Raw genomic sequence first — 15,051 nt, 5'->3', positions numbered from 1 at the left:
GAAAAAAAAATCATAGAGAAAAGGATCCTGATCAATTGGGGAAATGGGCCAAGAAATGACAAATGGATTTCAATACAGTGTAAGGTGGTGCATTTTTGGAAAGTCAAACCAGTGTAGGTCTTGTACTATGAATAGTAATGTACGATGGAGTGTAATGGAACAAAGGGACTTAGGATTACCAATATATAGTTCATTAAAAGCAGTGATACAGGTAGACAGGGAGTTAGAATACTGGCTTTCATCCATGAGGACATTGAGTATGGGAGTTGGGATATTACATTGAAGTTGTATATGTCATGTTGACTGCATTTGCAGTATTGTGTACAGTTTTAGTTACCCCATTATTTGAAAGAAGTGGAAAGAAGGCTGTTGTCAAGAGTATAGGGTCGTTAGAGAGTTTAGCCAAGCTAGGTTTTTATTCCTTGGAACATAAGAGAATGAGGGGACGATCTTACTGAAATTTTAAAATTATGATGGGCATATTTAATGCAGATTGTAACAGTTATTTCCCAGGATAGAGGAATGCAAAACTATAAGTTCAGGTTGAGAAGAGAAAGATTTTTTTTAAAATAAGAACTTGATGAGCAACCTTTTCAATCAGACGGTGGTGAGTACATGGAATGAGCTGCCTGAAGAAAGGGTTGAGGCAGGTGTAATGTTATCATTTAAGAAGCACTTGGATAGGTCTGTGGTGGAGTGGGGTTTAGAGAAATAGGGGCACTGGAAATTGGGACTAGCTAGGTGGGTACCAAGATCAACATGGACTCTAGGTTGTCAGCAATTGTTAGTTTAGGATTGTGGCAGATGCCAGTAATGATATCTGGATGACTGATCACAGTTTAACCTTGGTGAAAAGGTTAGGTTAAATATTAAGGTGTATTACCCAATTCGCATTTATGTCAATTGTTTGTTAAAAATATCCCATGGAGAGAGAATACTGCCATTTCCATGTTAACAGGGAATAGAGTGATGCATCCTTCTACCTGGTTAATGCTCTTCCCATAAAATAATATTTCCAAAAATTCATGGTCTCCAATCTCAACAACCAATCATCAACATACACAGTAATGTCAAACATAACAGCACCAGAACAGGTCCTTCCGCGCATGATGCCTGCACTACCCATGACGCCAATCTAAACTATTTCAATCTGCTTCCATAAAGTCCATTTTCCTGTAATCTGTTTATTTTATGCGTCTTAAATTTGCTCTTACATCTGACAAATGCTGTCAATTTCCACAACAGCTCTAAGCTTTGTGACCTTCACTGGTTCTATCCACACTATCATACTTTGTAATTCATTAACAACACAGCGGGAGTGGAGGTTGTGATATCTCTGCTCCAGTGGTATGTATAGTTTCAGAAAAGCAGGAAGAACTGGATGTAATGATTAGTGTACCATTCTAATTCTATTTTGCCACTATCTCTGACTGAAACCTGTACTCCAATTGTGCCTATCAGTCATCAGGTTGGCCCAGATTTCACTGCAGATGTCAACATGGGTTAAAGCTCCTGAAAAAAGTTTATGAAATTATTCAGCTTTTGGAGTTTTTGAGGATAACTATATTACTGAAAATTATGATGCCAAAGTTGTCATGATCTGCGATTAAGTCATTTAGATTCACTATTGTCTTCATTTTATCTTCCTCTGGTTTCATTAAATCGTACTACATCATATATTAGGAGAGAGAATATTACCTGCAATGAAAGGTGTTTGGATACATTGAGATGAAATCTCTATTTAGAAAATATGTTCTTACCTAGGCCATTCGTGTGACCCTCAGAGGAAAACACTTGGATAGCAACAACGAGTTAAATGTTATTTCCATTTTCCAAGCAGTGAGTATTTTGTACAGACTCTCACTTTTAAGTGGTATGGGTGCAATATTACTGAGTAAAGCAGATATCACCATGGTGATCCTGTCTGCACTGATTATGGTAAAACATTATGAACACTGGGCAGCTGCTGGCTTTATTTACATTCTTACAATACACCTGTCCTGCAATGTGAAGACTTGATAAAAGCGTAATATAAAAGTGTAAAAAGAGCTGCATGTTCATTGCTGGCAGTCGGCTTATAAAGCACAGCTTCACAGAATGTCAGGTCTCTCCTGTCAACCCAATGAGTCTGTAATATTGTTTCTTCTATTTGCTGAAATTTTATAACATTGACAGTGTGGATCAGATTGAGAAAAATAATCTATAGAAACTTATATAAAAAAAAACTAAAACAGTCATGTTTCATCATCATGTGTAATAGTGTGCGAATGTTGGCCAGTTCCCAGGAATAAATGATTCCCCAATATTCACTTTATTCATCTGTGGTAAAAGAAACACATCCAGTGATTGAATACATTTGCAAACTGAATGATAAGTCATAAAGGTAAGTATTATTTCATGTTCATAAATCCTTGTCTAAATCAGACTCACAGCTGGTGTAATTCTGAACAAAATTGAAAATGTCACTCATCTGAGCAGTGTTCACTGTTTTTGACTTAAGATAACATCAGGTACAGCTGTGATGTAGTTCATAACATCTTGGTATACATCATATTCTATTGTAACTCCAGCCATATAAAGCACAATGCAAGCCACTCCATTTGCATCATGTCGTGCTTAAACCATCAGCATTTAATACTGCTTCAGGAACATTTGCTGGGCAATGTATTTTCAAATCATATGCTGGCGTTGTTTTCACATGTCTTGTATATTGCTCATTTTAAACATTTTTTTCACTTATACCCCATCTCCCACTGAACTGCTTGAATTAACTCAGGCTATATTGTTCCTGTTGTTCCAATTTATAGTTTTCTATACAATTGGCAGCTGACAGAAACAACCGGTCATAAACAAATCTTTTCATAATTTTCAACTTCTTCCTTGGGTCTTCCCTTAATGTTGTCTCCCTCAGTGAAAAGACTTCCATATATTTGTCTTATTTGTAATTATTCCTGTGCCTTACATTTGTTTCCTAGAAAATCCCAGCAGTGCATTTTTTTTGTAACCGTGTGGTTTCCAACATCCCCAAGGCCTGGGAGCCAGAGTCAATATTAGACTAGAATGTACATTTCTATATATCTATTTATGGGAATAATAATGGTTATGGACAGAATACTATTAACAAATGTTGGTGGTTAGTCAGGTCTCAGGCATCTCAAAATGAGAGCCTATCCCAGGTCACCCTACCAACCTGGCAGCTTATTGTTTTCAAATTTATAAAATTTTAAAAAATAAGATTTTTTTCTAAATGTTTCTTAATTAATGATGCTTATAAACTATTCAAATATATATTAAAGTTTCTAGCTAGTTTTTAAAATTACATTAATTTCATTCAAAGTCCCTTCCTGGAATGGTGACCCTTCTCAAATGAATGGGGCCTTTTTAGAGGTGGCTGCATACGCTGAGGACCATTCTTGTCAGTATATTACAAATCCACTGCAAGATTCCAGGGGCACAGCAAGAAGTCAGATGGGCTGGCATCTGACCTCCAGCATCTTTTGTATTTCCGCTCAGATGTAGGCATATGGTACACGTTTTCCCTGCACCTTACACCTAGCTGTGAGCTTTCTACAGGGACATTGCTGCTTCTTACTGTACGAGTCCATAACCATTAATCTTCCTCTAACTGGGTGCACAGAAATACGTACACTAGTCTAATGACTAAATTCCAAATCACTTCCTCCTTTTTCTATCCAAGACATCAAATACAAAACCTAGGATCCACTAGTCTCTGCACTAGTTTTATACCTCCCATGCACCTTCAAAAACATTTGCATCCCTGAGCTTCCTGTTTCTGTATTTTGAGTCAGGTATGTTTAATTCAAGATCTGCTAACCTGAGAATACCACATTTCTCCACCGTGAACTGAAATTCCAGTAATTTTCACACTCCACTAAGTTTTCCATGTTCACATCCTTCCTTGCAGTGCTTTGTAGTTTGGTATCATCAATGAATTCAGTGTAAATCTTCTTCTGCCCCAATCAAACCAAACTATATATTATAGAATAAGAGACTGCATAGGAGATACCTTGCTCCTCAAATTTTAAAAATACCCTCTGGTAATCCACATATCATATACAGCATTCACTTTCAGATGACCTCTTTAAAAAAGATGATTTACTGAAGCTTCATTTGTCTTTTAGAAATCCATGTTTCTAGTCCCTAGCTATCTACAGTCTAGCAGACCATCCAATTATAGACTTGTTTAACTTGAACCCATATATCTATAATTATGCATTCTCTTTGTTTAATCATTCATGTAATAATGACTACTCTTTATATTTCCAGCATTATTCTTGTTTCTAAAGATTTGGGGGAAATTGTGCTCATTACCATTACTGTTATCTCCTTATTATCCCTCACTGTTCTAGCATAATTATTCTGAAATTCTGAATTCTATTTTGGTTCTTTTCATTTTTTTTAACTAAGGTATCTTAATAAAATTTTCTAAGCTGTGACTATTCTACATTCAGGTTAGCTCCCTGTAAAGACCTTCTTTTATTATATTCGGCAAAGAAATCTCTATAAGGATCTCCAGACATTCCCCACTCTCAAATGCAAGATGATCTCTTTATCCTTAAGGGATCAGCTCATTCCTTATTCATATTTCCAAATTATAATAGAAATCTCTGTATGAACCACCAGTCATTTCTACTTTTTTCTTCCCCCTTGTGTCTTTTTCCTTCCTTAGATAATTATTCTTTTTTTATTTTTGCCCCATGATTAAGGACTCTAAACCTGGACCTTTATACTTCCCTCTGCAACTGGATCCTTGATTTTCTCGTCAGGAGACCACAGTAAATACAGATCAGGGATAACATATCCTCATCACTGATAATGAACACAGTCATTCCCCAACGATGCATGCCCACTTCTCTATTCTCTCTACACTCTTGACAGTGTGGATGAGCCCAGCTCATAGGCCATTTATAAATTCACAGATGACACCACTGTTGTTGCCAAAATCTCAGTTGTAATAAAGAGGTGTACAGGAGAAAGATGCATCAGCTGGTTGTGTGCTGTCATGACAACAACTTGACACTCAGAGTCAGCAAGACCAAGAAACTGTGGACTTCAGAAAGGAGAAGTCTGAGCACACACACCTATGAGTGGTGGAAAGGCTGAGAAGTTTCAAGTTCCTGGGTGTCAACGTCTTCTTTGGTAATCTATTGATCCAATTCATTACGCAAGTGCCTCTGTATTATTCTGGGGTAGAGATCAATGAAATGAATAGGGAATAAAAAAGGGATCAAGGAATTACTGATATGGAATGCTTTGGTGGCTTTAATATTAAAAGCAGGTAAAAGCTTGGTTATTTATCACTACAGTAACAGGCACATTCCAGTACTGGTACTCTGAGAGAATGGAAAAACTGAAAGTGAAACAGCAGTCAGATCACCTGGCGTATTTATTTAATGTGCATCTGCTAAATCTAGCGTGTGCTGTGTGTAAAGCAAAAATCTTCAAAGTATTCTAAATGGATTCCACCAATACAGAAAAAAGAAACAAAGAAAAGATGAAGGGTTTCGGCCCGAAACGTCGTTATTACCTCCTCCCATAGATGCTGTCTGGCCTACTGAGTTCTGTCAGCACTTTGTATTTTTTTAATGCAATCTGCATTTTGCATTTTGTATTTTTTAATGCAATCTGCCTGGAATTATAAAATTCCATTTTCATTCACTGGAAGAGCATGTTATGCATATGGCAATTTAATTCCATATACTGAGAAGAATTACAATCACATTATCTATAAAAAGTTGCCATTAATGAGTTCCAGTACGTACCAGTAGCAGAGAGAATGAGTGTGAATTGAGTTTCATCCCGTTTGCCGGTGATATTGTTGTAGACACAGCACATGTAATCAGCTTTCTCTGGGACTTTCTCAGACATGATATTTAATACTGGACCTCGATGGATAGGTGTTGTCTTGTTGTTGGCTTTTTGGAACCATGAGTAGACATTTGGTGGGTTGGAATTTGCCGAACATTTAAACCACACTGGTTCTCCTTTGCCAACAGCAAAAACCCCTTCACTAATTTTGAATCGGGGTTCAGACTTCACCATCAAGTCATAGGGCCCATCTGAAAAAGAAATTACATGAAAAGGAGTAATAAATAATAATAAATTATCATAATAAATAATGATAATAAAAATTCTAATGTGACAAATGCCTTCAGATTTTTGGATTGTAATGAAACTCAAAGAGTAAATTATGATTTCTAGGTTGAAATTTTTGTCAATCAGGTTGCCTGGTGTCAGAGAATTCATTCACTTTTCATTTGTTTGACAACATTACAATGAAGATCAGATGGGTTTTACAATGTGCTGGATTATTACCATGCCAGGAAGAGATAAAGGCTCCTGTAATTGAGTTCAGTTATTCTGTACTTCAGTTTCAGCATTTAAGGTCTTCATTTTCTAATTCTCACTTCATACTTGATTAGTTATTTATCATGTGAGGTGGAGGTCATTCAGCCAGCTCCTAGAAGAAGAAATTGCATCACTTCTCTGTATCCTTGCAATTTATTCTCTTCATATCCCCATCAGTTCCTTGTTGATGTGTTTAGTCACTTACTAATACTAAGGGACTGTTAACAAGGAAAGTAATTTCTACCAGTGAGTGAGACAAGAACGAGGAGATATAGCTCAAGATTCAGAGGAATAGATTTAGGATGGAGATGAGGAGAAACTAATTTTCCCAAAGAGTTGTGAATCTGTGGAATTTTCTACCCAGGAAAGCAGTGGAGGCTACCTTATTAAAATACCTTTAAGACACAATTAGATAGATTTTTGTATGGCAGGGGAATTCAGAGTTTTGGGGAAAAGGCAGGTAGATGGAGCAGCATCCATGGTCAAATCAGCCATGATCTTCTTGAATGGCAGAGAAGGCTCGGCGAGCCGGATGGCCTACTCCTGCTCCTATTTCTTATGTTCTTATGTTGCATACAGCTAATGAGGTGACACTCCTACAGGAACTGTCCATGCATCTACCTTAAAGAAACACTATTATGACTAAATCTCCAGCTTGAAAACTATATTTCATAACATTGCCCACACTGTGAACTGTGAAAAGATAACAGTGATGAGTAGTTCAAATATTCAATTATTTGGTCAATGCATGGCGCCAATATAATTCAGCCATTCAAATTATAATTTCTTTTGCGGAGGAGTTCCCAGTATCATCAGGAGGTGGTGGTAGAAGAAGTGAGGTTGGAATTTTAGGAGCAAGAGCAAGAGATACAAATTCATGTAAACTCAATCCCATTTGCCAAATGCTGAAACAGGATACAACTCTTCAGTTGAGGATGTCTTGATGTGTGTGACTCACATTTTTCACAGGCTTCAAATACACAACATAATTATCTCACAGAATCACAATATTCACTGCACATACTTGGCTACCGTTCATGTTCAACAGTCTCGTGTATTAAGACTCATTCACATGAAAGAGTTGAATTGAATTAATGGAAATGCAATGCACAGAGGTGAAAATCTAGTGAATTGCTTTTAAATGGACCTTCCAATTACAATGCGCAAAAAATTATTGTGCCACGTGAGAGAACTTCTGGTTTGCTCCAGTCATTGTGATTGTAACTTCCACTTCAGCTGCTGTAGACAAACCTGAATTCTTCCAGGCTAGCACAGCACTTGGATTCCACACACTCCATAAGATATAGGAACAGAATTAGGCCACTTGGCTCATCAAATCTGCTTGCCATTTTACAATGGCTGATCCAATTTTCTTCTCAGCCCCAATCTCCTGCCTTCTCCCTGTATCCCTTCACACCTTGACCAATCAAGAATCTATCAACCTCTGCCTTAAATATACATAAAGACTTGGCCTCCACGGCTGCCCATGGGAAATCATTTCATATGCCTGAAAACTCAAGTACTTTAAAATCATAATAAAGTGCTTATTTCATTTTTTTGCCTTTTAACTGGTTCCACTATCTTGCTGTAATACACTTTCTTTAAAACAAATAAATTCCAAGGTGATTCAAGGGAGTGCACAACCCAAAGCCACATAATGTACTGTTGTGACATGTTGAAAAAGTCGAGGTATTCAAAGTCTGAATGAATCTTATCAAGGAAATACTGTCTCTGCAATATTAAGTGCCAATAATCAAATGAGAGCTTCAATACTTTTTGATAAAGCATATTTCAATTTGTATAAATGCCATCTGAAGGTTACACCTCAAAGTGCTGAGCATTGACAATTCAATCCTGCAGAACATGGATTCATAGTTTTCAGTTACAATTCACAAAAAAAAACTTAGGTGTAAAGACATTTTTACTTCAGAAAACCCAAAATGATGTGCCCAGTTAAAGGCAGAGCAGCTTGCCGAAGTTTACTCTGAGATGACTTCAAGGAAATCATACACTTATTTTTGTCAGCAAGCTCTGACAAGTAGACTTTACCCAGGTAATCATGATTAGTCAGATGTAAATGTCACCAGCTAATAAATCTTAGTGAAATTGTTAATGCATTGGGAAACCATAAAGATGAATGCATTGGGCTTCCTTCAAGATTCAGATTTATCTACCCAAGTCATTCCCACATAAGAAAACAATGTACAGTTCAATTTGGATCCTCGATTCAAAGTTCAAAGTAATTTATTATCAAAGTACATATACATCATCATATACAACTCAATAAGACCAAAAACCATAATATAATCGATGAAGGACCGCATCAACAGGGTGGACAACCAATGTGCAAAAGACAACAAGCTGTGCCAATACAAAAAGGAAATAAATAATAATAAACGAATTATACCTTGACACACCTTCTATACGCAGACAGTTTAAAATTATACATTTCTTCATGAGAAATTAATTCAAATAGTAGAACTAATTCTGAAAGATTAAAAACATGAACTTTGAACTGTATAAGTGCAAAACATTAAACATAAAGAAAGGTGCAGTAGAGCTGATAAATTACAAACAGATACAATAGAACTGATGAATGAATATGAAACACAAACATCTGGGATATCAACAAGCAAAGTAAATAAAGGGAAAGCTTTTGACAGAATTTACTTCAAATTCTGGTGAGGGTCATCAGTTCCCCAGCTAAACGTTGACTCATAGCACCTAATGGATGAGGCTAAGAATGACCTCACATAGTGCTCTTTGGAGCAGCACAGTTATCTTAACCTGTTATTAAAAGTGCTCCTCTGTTCAGTCAAGGTGGCACACAGAGGCTAAGAAACATTGCCCAGAATTGCCAGAATTTTCCATAGGGTCTAGTTTCACTCTTATAACAAAGCTAGCCTTTCTAATCAGCTTGTTGAGCCTGTTGGCATCACCCCTGTTGATGCCATTGCCCCAGCACAACACCGCATAAAAGATTGCACTGGCAAAAGCAGACTGGTAGAACATGTGGAGGAGAGGCCTGCATACTCCAAAAGACCTCAGTCTCCTCAGGAAGTAGAGGCGACTCTGACCTTTCTTGTTCACAACTTTCTTGTAAATCTTCAGAAAGCCACAATACTAAACACGATTAGAATAGTCAGAAATTTCCTAGCAATTGAAAAATTAGTTTGTTTGTCTATGCCTGTACCTCAGGTTTTAGCAGCTTGAGCTGAGAAAAAAATGAAATCAATAAATAAATAAGCTAGCAAGCAAGCAATAAATATCGAGAACATGAGTCCTTGAAACTGAGTCCATTCATTGTGGGAACAGTTCAGTGATGGGGTTAGTGAAGTTATCACTTCTGGTTCAAGAGCCTGATGGTTGAGGGGTAGTAACTCTTCCTGAACCTGGTGGTGTGAGTCCTGAGGCTCCTGTATCTTCTTCCTGATGGCAGTAGCAAGAAGACAGCATGACCTGGGTGGTGGCCATCCCTGATGGTGAATGCTGCTTATCTGCAACAACCTGTGTAGATGTGCTCAGTGGTGGGGAGGACATTACCATGGTAGACGATTAACCTTGGCCATTTTGTTTTCAGTGATGAAACCAAGAATTGCAGTGTTTGCTGCGGTCACGATGGAATTGACTGCATTAGAGTTTTCCCTTTCAACCTTAGTTGTTAAGATTCATATCAAGATAAACAATGATGATCAATATACAAGGAACAGCACCAATATTTTTTTTAAAAGAAGGCAGAGGGAATAAAATTCAGAAATAAAAAGAAGCATTTAAAATCTTACAATACTGCATCTATTTTATATTACTCATCTTGGTGCTTTGGACTAAGCTACAATATGCCTAACATACCACCTGTTCTTCAGATCCCGAGACAAACGACAAACAAACGCCAGAGTACACATTGATAACATTTTACTGCTGGTGTTATTATTTTGATTACTTTTCACTATATTGCAAGCTTCGGTCGCCAAGCAGCTGGCAAGTACAAATAACAGATGATGCTTCATCACAGTTCAACAGACCAGAGTCTGTGGGTAGGTTGTAAATCCTTTAGGTTCAACCTAATTGAGAACATAAAGTGCGTGACCAGAGTGTTCCCCGTCACCCATCTGGCAGCTTCCAGAATCCAAAACCTCTCAAATATTTACCTAATTCTCTCTGAAACATTCCCACCTCGGTTTCTCTTTGGTCTTCTTGGACAATCGGTTCCTCATGCTTGCCACCATGCTATTAAATAGGAGTTACATACAGTGTATCCTATCCACAGGCCTCCTTTGTTCTGCACTTGAAACACTGGGTTGTGTCTTGCTGTTTGCAGCCTGCTGCCCAAACCCACTATCTGTGGCGTCTATATACCCTCCCTTAGCTTTGTCAGACATTGCTGGTCCATGCACCATTGAATAGTATGAACAAAGTAGATTGCCCCTAGGGAAGTGCACACGAGGGATTAGTTAACATTTCTCTGCCACATGCTCTATTTTAATTCGTAAATTTGATTCAGATCATTTATTTGCTTTGCAATCAGAAGAATGGTGTGATGGACAATGTCAGTGAGTAGATAAACTGCATGGTTGCTGAGAATACGATTTGGAGTTGCATGTACTGGTAAAGCTATCAAAAAATAGGCTGTGAACAACCCAGGCAGTAAATAGTCATATCAATTGCCTCCAACCCCACATCAGTTCTGCTGCCTTCTTTTATTTTGCTTTCCTTTTTCATTCATCTCCTCAGCTATTTACCATAAAGCTGATGGCAATGTTGTCTGGCATGCAGTAGACTACCACAGATTCTGGCAGCATCTCTGCCAAGTGCCGCAAGAATGTTTCAGGTAGTGAAGGCTTTGTTTCAAATGCCCGGTGTTCCACTCAGTCACAGCTTTCATAGTAAATAAGTAAGTATGACTGAACCCCAGTATGTTCTAGGATTTCTTTACATATATGATGGAATAGCTGCAAAAAAAAATGACTTCTAACTTTTTAATGGACACTTTACTGAGATTAAAGAAACCACGGAGACACAGTGTTGTTCAAAAGTCTAAGGCATATATACATATAGTCTAAGGCATATAGCTAGGATGCCTAAGACTTCTGCACAATTAGGTAAAAATGGAAGGTTGGTTGGGAAACAGAAATAAGATATTAGCTCATATTAGCTCAGTAGTATTAAATGTTACTTGGTAACTGGAAAGAGATAATATACAGTATAGTGCAAAAGTCTTAGGTGCCTTATATATATACCTAAAACTTTTGCACAGTACTGTACACCTTAAATTTTCTGTATTCATGGGATCAACACAAAGAAGCACCATTTTGCCTATACACTCAGTGGCCAACATATTAGGTACCTTCTTAGTCAGATGCTTCCTGACAGATCAAAGAGAAGCAATGGAATTTAAGAAGAACTCGAGGGCAAAATAATAACAGCTCAGAAATTGTCCTGAGTGTGACACAGAGGGCCAAAATACATTGTGCCAAGGAGAAACAATCACAGAGAGTGAATTTGGAAATTAAGAGAGCCCAGTGCACCAGAATGGAGACTTTTAAAGAATTAGAACAGCATCATAATTAATTTCAAAAATAGTCTGATTTTAAATTTGGTAGCACTGTAAGAAAAGCCTGGTAGTTAAAGATGAAATTACTGACTATTCTGAACATGTCTACCAGCAAATCTGGGATTCTCATGTGGTGGCTACTGACCTGAATTTGATGGGTAATCTCAGCCAATGATGATGCACTACAATCTATCTGGAATATTGCTGGAGATTCTCTCCCGGTGCTGGTACTTAGTGCAATATCCACAATCCCACTCACTTGAGGAAGATGAGTTATGCTTTTCTGTGATTGGTACAGTGTTTAAAACTACTTTAAAGCCTTTGTGCTTTTAGATTATTTAGGGACAACAACCAGAGGTCATGGGTTAAGATGAGAGGCGAGGTTTAAAGGGAACATGAGAGGAAACTTCTTCACTCAGAGGGTCGTAAATGTGTAATGAGCTGCCAGCAAAAGTAAGTGGTTCATGCAAGCTCGACTTCAACGTTTAAAGAAAGTTTGGATAGTAGGGGAAAGGAGGGCTATGGTTTCAGTGCAGGTCAATAAGAGTTGGCAGTTTACATGGTTCTGGCATAGACTAGAGGGGCTGAGCTCCTGTTTCTGTGCTGTACTTCTCTGTCACTCTATTACAAGTCTACAGTGGCAATTTTTAATATTTTTCAATTATTCTGTTTTGAGCATTGTTCCAAATGCTTAAAATTCTAAGTTTAACAACCATGACAATCTACAAAGCTGCAAGCAGGGCATTGCCTCCGACGACGGCTCCCATTTCAAGGTTAGGTTCTATTTCGCCCAGGCCATGCACTCTGCAGCATGGCAAGTTCATCTCTGGGTTACCTCTCAACACCTTACATTGAGTGTAATGCAAGTGCTGTATGCCCTGACCAATCCAGAATATTATTTTCCCAAATATCACACGGAATGGCTAATTGCGTTTCAAGGTATTGGTTTATAAATTCTTTGGCCTGCAGAACAAAATTAATCAGATAGCTGATTGAGAAACTGCATCACTATGTAGGAACATGAGAATTGGCAAGAGGAGTGGGCTAGCTGGCTCCTCAAGCTTGTTCCACCATTAATCGAGGACATGGCTGATTCCTACCTCAGTGCCATTTCTTTACACTGTCCATACACTCTTCAATTCCCTCAATATCCAGAAATCCATCTCTGTTTCCTGTGACTGATCCTGCATAGCTCACCAGGGTAGAGAATGCTAAAAGTTCTTCAGATGCACTGTATTAATCCATAACATCAACAATTCCTCCCCCCACCCCCCACACCCACACAGATCCTGCTCAACCCACTGAGTTACTACAGCAACTTTAATTTTCCTCTATAGTTGGTGCTCGACCTGTTGAGTTCCTCCAGCTGTATGTGCTTGCGTGCATGTTGCTCAAGGCTCTCAGCAGCACCTTCAGAGTCTCCTGTGAAATGCCTCCAGTGGATTGCTTTTTGTTCCAGATTCCAGCAGCTGCAGTCTCTTCTGTCTCTAAGGAATCTCCACTCTGAACCTGAACAAATACTTCCTCATCTTCAAGCCTAACAGTCTACCCCTTATTCTTAAACTGTGACCCTTTGTTGTAGCCTTCTCAGAGGCAGGGCAAACATCCAACCTGCTGAGTCCAGAAAGAATTTCAAAGTGTAAGAGAGATCTCACCTCAATCTTCTAAACTCTAGAAAGCAGTTTACACAATTCCTTCTCATACAGCAAACCGCAGATGCCATCTAATGAATTTTTGTTACACTTCTCTTATGCAAGTACAGCCATTCGTTGTATCAAAACCAAAAGTTTGCATGTGCTTTCACCAAGGCCCAAAAAGCAGCAGTAAGGCATCTTCCCTCCTGCGTACAAATCCCTTCTTAATAAAGGGGACTGTAACTTCTTGCCTCCCTAATCACTTGTTACACCTGCTTTCAATAAAGCATACCAATAAATTCTGTGAGGATTCAGCTTGAGATCTATAACTTTAATTAACTTCTATAGATGTGTAGTGGAGAGGAAATTGACTGGCTGTATCACAGCCTGGTATGGAAATACCAATGCCCTTGAATTGAAAATCTTGCAAAATATAATGGAAACGGGCCAGTCCAATGTAAGTAAAGACCTCCCTGCATCTACATAGTGTTGTCACATCCATTGCCAAGGACCCCTACCAGACAGGTCATGCTCTCTTCTGACTGCTGCCATGAGGCAGAAGGCATAGGAGCCTCAGGACTCACACGACCAGGTTCAAGAACAGTTATTACCCCTCAGCCATCAAGCTCCTGAACCAGAGGAGATAATTTCACTCAACTTCACTTGTCCCATCACTAAACAGTTCACACAACCTATGGACTCTTCATCTCATGTTCTCCATACTTATTACTTATTTATTCTTTATTATTATTTCCTTTTTTCTTTTTGTGTTTGCACAGTTTGTTTTCTTGCACACTGGTTGTCCACCCTGTTGGTGCACTATTTCATTCATACACAACACTCTTCCCTGCTCAGCTATAAACTTCATCACAAAATAGAGTGCATCTCAAAAATATACAATAAAATACATCTACTGTACAGACATCCACAGCAGAGTAAACATTATGTTCAGGCTTAAAGACTTAATCGCAGTGGAGGTTTTCTTACTCTTTGAGTAACACGTCTCCTGACAAGGATGGGTCAGTCTGCTTGGCAGGTGAGATTTGTGGCTATGAAACAATTTCAGGTTCTTGGGCCTCCTCTCTGGTGGTTGTAGGAGTTGACTCTGGGACTGAGTCAGTAGTTCTGGCAACTCTGTCCACCGTTCATCTCTAACAATTGACTCTGCTCTCCTCAACTGATTGATGTGTAATCACCTGATGATATCAAACACAATCTCCACTGTGTAGGAGAGTGGTCCAGTTCTGTCTTAATCTTTCTGAATGCCCACTTTTGATCACCTTTATAATCCATCACCAGGACTGCTGGTCCTGGAGTGAAACATTAATTTCCTAGTTTGAGGAGCCTTCAATTTGTCTCAGCTGTTTATCCTACATACTCCTTCAGAGACTGGGTTTAAGCAGATCCAAGCATTAATGCAAGGGACAACTCAGGAATGACATAGCTGGTGATTTGTTGGTTGTGGAGTGTGTTGCATTGTGATATGCAAGGAGGGAA

The 15,051-nt window shown here is 38.5% G+C and overlaps 1 protein-coding gene across 1 annotated transcript in view; it reads right to left on the bottom strand.

Moving 5' to 3' along the window:
- The window catches only part of hepacam2 (HEPACAM family member 2), a 75,831-nt gene that overhangs the window by 40,274 nt on the left and 20,506 nt on the right, over window positions 1-15,051 (bottom strand). The window contains exon 4 of the mRNA XM_059972545.1: window positions 5,784-6,080. Coding sequence (XP_059828528.1) covers window positions 5,784-6,080 — 297 coding nt within the window. The remainder of the gene's footprint in view (window positions 1-5,783; window positions 6,081-15,051) is intronic.

This window comes from Hypanus sabinus, chromosome 6 (genome assembly GCF_030144855.1).
Source record: "Hypanus sabinus isolate sHypSab1 chromosome 6, sHypSab1.hap1, whole genome shotgun sequence".
In the NCBI taxonomy this organism is placed as follows: Eukaryota; Metazoa; Chordata; class Chondrichthyes; order Myliobatiformes; family Dasyatidae; genus Hypanus; species Hypanus sabinus.
This window is presented reverse-complemented; position numbering and strand designations above follow the sequence as displayed.